Source organism: Erinaceus europaeus, chromosome 9 (genome assembly GCF_950295315.1).
Source record: "Erinaceus europaeus chromosome 9, mEriEur2.1, whole genome shotgun sequence".
Lineage (NCBI taxonomy): Eukaryota > Metazoa > Chordata > Mammalia > Eulipotyphla > Erinaceidae > Erinaceus > Erinaceus europaeus.
The window spans coordinates 40013169-40021632 of NC_080170.1; the positions used below are offsets into that span (position 1 = coordinate 40013169).

Here is an 8464-nt window from a genome sequence, read left to right on the forward strand (position 1 = left end):
GGGTTCAGGGTCTCCTACACTTGTACATCCACTAGCATTATGACATCTGATGACATCAGTGTTGGTGAGCTGTCCCAGAGGTTAGCATGTGGAGACTATGCAGCTGAGCAACAGTCTGAGCCAGGGGCCACTGAGAGTCCAGTCCTTACAGCAGCATTTACATGAAGGGGAATCTGCTCTAATTACTGTTCATGCCTATTACCTGGGAGTCCATTAGTTGTAAGTCTTCCCCCTCTTCTCAACAGTATAAGTACCCAAGAGTGTGACATTATAGGCAGGCTTAAGTGGGGGAGGAAGAGGAAGTCAGGAGCTTGATTTGAGGGCACTCTGAGGTAAGCAAAGGCTCCCATTAGTCTCACATGTCAGGACCATGGCTCTTCCTCTAACATAGTTCACAGTGGATTGGTTCTATCTATTCTCTACTATAACCTAAAGCAAGGAGAAGAAGAAGGGGATTTGACTTCCTGAGGCAGTGCTTCTGTTTCACATTAAGAGCCTGATTTCAGTCAGGCAACAGAATCTAGGAAGTAAGATATCACCAGCATAAAGGAAATTGTCCAACTATTTCTTCATTTTCCTGTTTGACAATGTTTGCTTGGACCACTGCTCTTGGTCATTTAACTCTTCTACCATCTGTTCTTGCAGAAGAGCTTCTGCCAGCCTGCTTCTGTGTCCTCTGCATCAGTGACAGAGGGGAAAGAAAGCACAGAGATAAAACATTTGTGACCACTGAGAAATGTTTGCAGGCATCTAAAGATACAAAGGTTAAAGGGCTCCTCTAATCAATGCTGTGAGGGGCTATATGGTGACTTCTAGAAGATGAGCCATTTCTAGTTGGAGATACACTATGGAGAAGTCAACAGGTGTCTTTGTACATGACGGCACCAATATCTATAATTGACGAGTGCTATCCATTACTAAAGAATTTTCTTTTATTATTTAACTAACAGTTTATGATATTTTAAGATTTAAGACTATGTTTTTATATCTCTATAGGTATGTAAACATCAAAGTTCCAGTGCCACTGAACCAAGACACTGCTCTACCACACATCCCCTCACTTCCCCTCCCTGCTCCTTCTAAAAGTTGTCACAGGTGCTTAGAATTATTTTTCTCTGTGTGTTTAACTACTAATTAACTATTAATGTATGAGTGTAATTTTCCAGCAATAATAATACCCTTATTAATCTTACTTTTTATGTTGCCCTCCACTGATTTTATCCCAAAAGACACCATGTCATTTTTAATGCCTGAGCAGTATTTCATGGAGTGACATTCCACAACATCTTTAGCCTTTTGTCTGTTGATGGATATCAAACTGAATCTTTGTCTATTATGGATAATGTTTTTAAGAGAAAAGTACATATATACTTTCAGATGAGTGTTATTCTCTTTCAAGTAAAAACTTAGAGATGGTATTGCGGGGTTGTAAGACAATTTCATTAGTATTTTCTGAAGAAATCATTGTAACCTTGTCCATAGGGGCTGCACCAGTTTGCATTTTCACCCCCATTTCCCGTTTTCCCCACACACTTGCCAGCAATTGTTTCTAACTTTTAATGTAGGCCATTCTGACCACAGTGAAGTGATATGTCACTGTGATAGTAGTTTGCATCCTGCTGGTAATAAAGTTGTGTGGTAGTAACATTGTGCATGGCTGTGTCATCCTGTGCCTAGCAGATGCCAATTTTCTAATGGACAGGACACTTGGGAACATTATGGGAGCCTGGCCCTCACTCCAAGAGGAAGTCTAAGTTCAGTCCCGAAAGTCTGGTTCACCAAGAAAATTACCTCTAAAGAATCATGAGAGATTTTCTTGATTAGGCAAGCAAACTTTATTTGAAGGGAAAGGGATAGGTTGTGCACAGACACAGATTTTATTCAGTGAAGATCAGGTAGCTGGTGCACAAGCAACCAGGGCCACTGAGGATGTGGCCCTCAGAATGGGGAGGGGATGGGAAATGAAGTCCTGATGGTGGGAATTGTGTGGAGTTGTACCCCTCTTATCCTATGGTTTTGGTCAGTGGTTCCTTTTTATAAATAAAAACTTAAAAAAAAAAAAAAAGAATGATCCTTTCCCCCTATTTAACCTGATCCCTGATCCCAGCTGGAATGTGCTTTTCATTGGTGCATTTAAATTACCAGACTCTGTCCTAGTGGTCATCTGTTCTCCAAGTGATTACTACTTTACTAAAAGTTCCTCCTATATTTACCTCATAATAATTATTTTCTTCATAGATGCTCTTCCTTCTCTCTCCCCTACTCCTTTACTAAAAGAAAAGATAAAAGGCCAGTTCTAGAGACCATCCAGGTGAATTCATTTGGCTCCACTGGATGTTCATATGAGAGCACCAGAGTACCAGGGCCCCCTGGCCCTGAAATTTTCTTAACAAAACTCAGGACACTACTCATGCAAGTCTGAACCACCTACTCCGTCACAGTGTTGCAAGGGAAGCTCTTCATACTGTCCGTTTCACCATACTAACACCACAAATTCTGGAGAAGACCATGGTTTTGAGCATTTTAAACTTGTATTTAGGACAATGAAAAAAATCAAATGCATAAAAAAAAAGTGGGTCATTCAGGCAGTGATAGATGATCCATGCAAAGGTGACTCCCATTTTGATGTACTTCTAAGGCTGCACTTTTACATCCTTCCTAAGCCACACCAACACGTATATACGCACTTCCAGGTTTTCTTCTGTCTTCAGCCACCAACCTAATTTGATGCCTGACATCTCCAAGTACCAGTTTTTAATCTTAAGAATGGCTCCCTCACCCCATTTCTGTTCACAGGTCACACATGTCTGTATTCACCAGTGGCTTAGGTGTTTTCCTTTCTTTCTTTCTTTTTCCTTTCTTTCTTTCTTTCTTTCTTTCTTTCTTTCTTTCTTTCTTTCTTTCTCTCTTTTCCTTCCTTTCTTTTTTCTCTTTCTTTCTTTCTTTCTTTCTTTCTTTCTTTCTTTCTTTCTTTCTTTCTTCCTTCCTTTCTTTCTCTTGTCCTTTCTCTCTTTCTAACAGTTGTTTCTTTAATTCTGATCCGGAAGTGGTATGCCTCAGTTGTCACTCTCCCGGATTGATGTCAGCCATCCCTAAGCAGAGTGTTTTAGTCCTGGGAATCTCTCCCTCATTCCTGTTCTGCCTACAAGCCACAAATGTCTGTACTCACCACTGGCTTGGTAGGTTTCCTGAAGAAATCCTGGTCATGTTTTCTTGAGCTTTTAGGTGATTTTTGTTGCTTTTCCTAGTTGACAGGGGCAATGAGAATGAGTTTGCTGCTATTGCATCTCAAGTTGATTCCTACCAGGCCTGAAACTTTTCTCTCTTCTTTACAGCTAGTAAGAAACCCTGCTGTATGTGGTGGCCAATCAGTATGACGTCCGATGGACTTTCCCTATTTGTAACTACATAATTTTGAAGAACCACAAAACATATAAAATGAGAAATCTGCCATTGGTCAGGGTCCAGAATTTGGATGAATACCATCTGGGCCAAGTGGCATCAATAAAACTGAATCCTGCTGAGAGCCTCGGGTGACTGGCCTATTTTCCTATAATAGTTAACCTATGGCTTAGAGTTCTCAGGCCCTTCTCTCCCTCTAACAACAGCTAAATTGTCTAATGATAATAATTATTGTCTAATTATTATACTATTCTTCCTCACAAAAGTTGAATTGTCTAATTATAATTAGCAATTATTGTCTAATTATTTTCTCGACTTTTTTTAATTACTTATGTTCCGTGTGTGACTGTAATCACACAGCAGTTGTTTTACACTTTCTTACTAATTTCACTTTTCCCATATACTCCATTGATTTTATCCCTAAAGGCTCCATGTATTATTAATAATTATTGTTTAATTATTCTGACTAGAATTTCCAACACTCTTTTATTCTAACTGAACTTCTGATATTGTATTATTCTGACTAGAATTTCCAAAATATGTTGTGTGGTAATGATGAGAACAGAAATGCAGTCTGGTATTTGACCTTAGAGGAAAAATACACATCACTGCTGTGTCTGATATCAGCTTAAGGAAAATGAGGAAAAGCTTAACAAAAATTTTAAAAATAAAGGCATAAATGAAGACATTACAATATCTACCTCATGCATTTTTCTGAGCTGCAACATAGCAATCCTTAAACACTTCAACCCTTCTTAAGTTGCCAGGAGGGGAGCTTGGTGGTTGGAGGGAAAGGCAGTGTTTCTTGCAAAGGGGAGAGTGTCAGTCAGGAAGCTTTAGGTATGCAGCTTCCCACCCCCTCCCATACTGGCCCTACAAAACTGATGGAATAGCAAGAAGTCTGGTCTCTGCACTAATGCCAACTCTGCCACTTTTAAGTCCCCAGGGATTCCCACAAGAGTTTTGCAAATCACATGCTGCACCAAGCCCTGTAACTAATGAGAACAAATTACAAAGTTGAGGGAGAAAGTTTTCTTGCTCCCTCTGATGGAGGAAAAGGGGAATCCCCTAGTGCCTTCTAACCAGAACCAAACCTCCAGAGCTGAGGAGCCCTGAGGATCACCTGGTGGGTGGCATCTATCTAGCCCAGCTGAAGAAAAGGCTCTGCACTATAGGTGCTGAGTGAGTGGTGGGCAGTGGGGCCCAGATGGGCCTGGCCTGACCCCACCACTCCTGACTAGGAGATCTAGAGCCAGAGAGAGCTGTGGTTTGCAGAGTCAAGACCTCTTTCTCTTCCCAGTGAGGAGAGTTAGACCCATACAGTGCAGAGCTAGTAGGCACTGTAGTAAGAAGGGATCCAGAGTCTATGGAGCCCTGCAGCAGCTTTCCATAGCTTGCCCAGTTCTGTCTGAGAGTGGAGAACAAAGCATCTTCAAAGGATGTGAAGGCCATCCTGTAAGAATATAACCAGCACACTTCTTAGAGATAGAATAATTACACTAGTTTGGAAACTATTCTATGTGGCTTGATGTTTTTTGGTATTATGCTTAGCTGTCAGAACATTTTCTCCAAGCTAACTTTCTCTGTTAACTTTAAGAAGAAGTGGACTACTTCTGTCAATGGGTCATGTCACAAATTACACTTAGTTTAAGTGGATTTAATAGCATCCTCAGAACTAAGTGAGAGTAAGCTCCCTTCCTTGTATGAGACTGGTTTAAGGCCTTTTAACTGAACAGGGGGTCTCTACTCTCAAGCAGTAACCCTTATATCTCCCCACAAACTCAGTTGTGCAGAAGGTAGAGGAGATTCTACATTCAAGTGCAAGTTCCTTCTCCTCATTCACCAAGTTGGTATTTAAGACACAAGTCAGAAGCAATTAAGGGGAAAACTACTTGGAAATTGTGCCATTCCTTTGCACTTTCAAAATGCTTGGAAATGTTGAAGGCGCAATGAAAAAACAGCTCAGGTTATTTTGGGGGGGGGAGAATCTAGACTTAATTATGCCTGTATCCTACTATTAATAAGGAAAAAAAAAAAAACAGTGCTTGACTGAAGACACTGCTACTGAAACTTCTTGTTTTACAGTATTACCTGCTCCTCCTCCTCTACTCTTTCTTTTCCTCATCCTTTGCTGTTTCCTCCTCCTCCCACTCCAGGGTATTTAGTTAATATTTTAGTGCTACCAAGAATAAGATTTCCTGCCTGACATTTGCTATGCAGAATCAAGTTAAAATATGAGCCTTATGTAAAGTACTGAGCTGGAAGGAACACTGGGTCTAGAGCTCTTACTGAGAGTGATGCACCCTGGGCTCCTTGCTTGGTTGTCTCATAGAAGAACCCAGACACTTGCAGAAGGTAAGAGCTTTGTTGTATATTACACACTAAGAAAGGGGATCGCATGAGATAATAAATCTTCTTTCCAAGAACCAGTGTACCAAGGCCTTTCTATTTTAAAAGGTTGGGAGGTTCTGCCTTGGTTTGCAGAGGCTGGCACACTGTGGAGTGTGCACAGAGCATCACTGGGCTTTTTTTGTGTGTCACATGTTCAGAATGTGACTTCCTGGTTGACCCAGAGGCTGAGAATTCACTGGGTAAGGAAGCTCCAAGTGTGCTGAACTTCATAGGGAGGAGCTCAGGGCCCCTGCAGAGAAGACAGGGGCTGAAAAGTTCCTTACCCATCTGTCTCTATCAGAAAATAGAGGAAGGAGTGTCAGGAGTTGGTAGAATCCAGCTCTTAAACTTTCAACTTTGTCACCACCCTCAGGTTATAAAAGGACCCCAGTTGGAGAAGGGATTAGAATGCTCTGAATGACATTGTGGTATTGTTTGAATAGGCACATGAAGTTTTTTCACTTTACACAAAATGGTTTAGAGCAGACTACTAACTTCTCTGTTGCATCAAATACAAATGGACAATTTAGGGCAATCTCATGAATAAAACTTCTGTTACCAACACCCTGGATCAGGTAGAGTCTCCACTATGAACAATCACCTGGATCAGACGGGCCCTGCAACTGGGTGGATTGTTAGTTGGTCAGCTCGGTAAAGGGATTTAGAGCTTAACTGAAAAAACATCGTTATCTCATGCTTGAAGTGTCTGTAGATCTAGTGCAATTGCGACTATTATTGATCCAACAGTCAGCAGATATCTTATCTTCCTCCCCCCTTTCAGAGTGGAAGAAAGGAATGTGTTCTTTAATGTTTCAGACCCACACTGTCTTCTCAAGTACTTACACTGCTGTTAGATTTCACTAGCAATTTTTAGCCACTGCCCAAGTTTGGTCCCCAAATTACTAAGAAATCAGCCATCAGTCATCTGGTGGCTCTTTACAGAGAGCCACCATTTATTATGACTGTTATAGGAATAGTGCCACACTGACCCTTAGCTTATTTTGATGACTTGTTCTGTGCTGAGAATCAGATCCTATGTACACTAGCATCTCCTTCTGCACATTCCTCAGAGTACCTTTTCAACCTGGTTGGATCACCAGCTAATAAAATACCCTAGAGTGTGCACCAGAAAAAAATCTTTCTGTAATCCATAGTTATATCCTGAAGAAATAAGAAATGAATGAATAAAACACTAAGAAAAACACTTCACTTACAGATGTCTCACATTTCCTTAATCTGACAGAAATCAGTTATAAACCAAAACTCTGATCGTTCATCTTATTTACCCCACAGTGATGGAAGACTGACTGAGAGTGGACTGTTTCCGGTTGTTGGAGATTTCAGACACTCCAAACATGAAGCCCAACCAGACAGCCCTGTGGGAATTCATCCTTGTGGGCTTTTCCACATACCCACATCTGCAGAGCTTCCTCTTTGTGCTCTTTTTCTGCCTCTACCTGCTCACCCTCACAGGCAACCTGGCCATCCTGGGACTCACATGGGTGGACAGATGCTTGCACACCCCAATGTACCTCTTCCTGAGTGCACTCTCCTCAGAGACCTGCTACACTCTGACCATCATCCCCAAGATGCTGGTTGACCTGCTGGCACAGAGTAGAAGCATTTCTGTGACAGGCTGTGGGCTACAGATGTGCTTCTTCTTGGGACTGGGGGGCACAAACTGCATCATCCTCACCCTTATGGGGTATGATCGCTTCCTGGCCATCTGCAAGCCACTGCAGTACCCACTGCTTATGACCAATGCTGGATGTGGCCAGCTTGTGGCCTCTGCTTGGGCTGGAGGCTTCTCTATCTCTCTGTTTGAGACTGCACTGATCTTCCGAGGTGAATTCTGCAGCCCCAACCTCATCAAGCACTTCTTCTGCCACATGCGAGCAGTGGTGCGGCTATCTTGTGTGGATAGTGACCTCACAGAATCCATTGTGACAGTGATGTCTGTGACAGGCCTGCTGGGCACCTTTTTGCTGATCACCCTGACTTATGTCTTCATCCTCTCCTCAGTCCTCCGCATCCCCTCTGCCCAGGGCAAGCAGAAGGCCTTCTCTACTTGTGCTTCCCACCTCACTGTGGTCATTATCCACTTTGGCTTTGCATCCATTGTCTACCTGAAGCCAGAGACTTCCAGGGGTGATGACACCCTCATCGCTGTCCCTTACACAGTCATCACTCCCTTCCTCAGTCCCCTCATCTTCACCCTTAGGAACAAGGACATGAAGCAAGCTTTCAGGAAAGTTCTTGGGAAATCAAGCTCATGGGACAAATGATCATAGTGTTCAGCCTGGTGGAATGTCTTGTGTGGTCAGTGAGATGCCAGACCTATAATATCTGATGACATCAGTGTTTGTGGACCCTCCCAGAAGTTAGCAGGTGGGGACTATGCAGCTGCACAAGGGCCTGGGCTGGGGGCCACTGTGAGACCAACGTTGACAGCAGCATTTGCATGAGGGGACATCTGCTCTAATTACTGTTCTTGTCTAATACTTGGGAGTCCATTATCTGAATTCTACACCCATCCTCTTAAGACTTGGAGCACTTTATACAGGATTAATGGGGAAGGAGGGACAGTCAAGAGCTGGAATTGAGGGTAGGAGGGATAGGGGTGAAGCTCCCCGCCTCTCCAATAGGTTCCCCTGTCCCAATTCTTCTAGCC

General features: G+C 42.6%; 1 protein-coding gene and 1 long non-coding RNA gene across 2 annotated transcripts; both read left to right on the plus strand.

Moving 5' to 3' along the window:
• The first annotated feature begins 160 nt into the window (after window positions 1-160).
• LOC132540187 (uncharacterized) lies at window positions 161-3420 on the plus strand. The gene is made up of 3 exons (XR_009551407.1): window positions 161-219; window positions 997-1095; window positions 3336-3420. It is a non-coding gene; the product is annotated as an uncharacterized LOC132540187 (long non-coding RNA).
• Window positions 3421-7148: 3728 nt separating this feature from the next.
• LOC103120207 (olfactory receptor 10X1-like) lies at window positions 7149-8165 on the plus strand. Its single transcript, XM_007530582.2, has one exon. The coding sequence runs from the start codon at window positions 7149-7151 to the stop codon at window positions 8076-8078; it is 930 nt and encodes a 309-aa protein (XP_007530644.2). The 3' UTR covers window positions 8079-8165.
• The last annotated feature ends 299 nt before the right edge of the window (window positions 8166-8464 follow it).

Bases quoted from the DNA above. Each gene is read 5' to 3' on its own strand.
- LOC103120207 (XM_007530582.2), top strand. From the start codon at position 7,149: ATGAAGCCCAACCAGACAGCCCTGTGGGAATTCATCCTTGTGGGCTTT.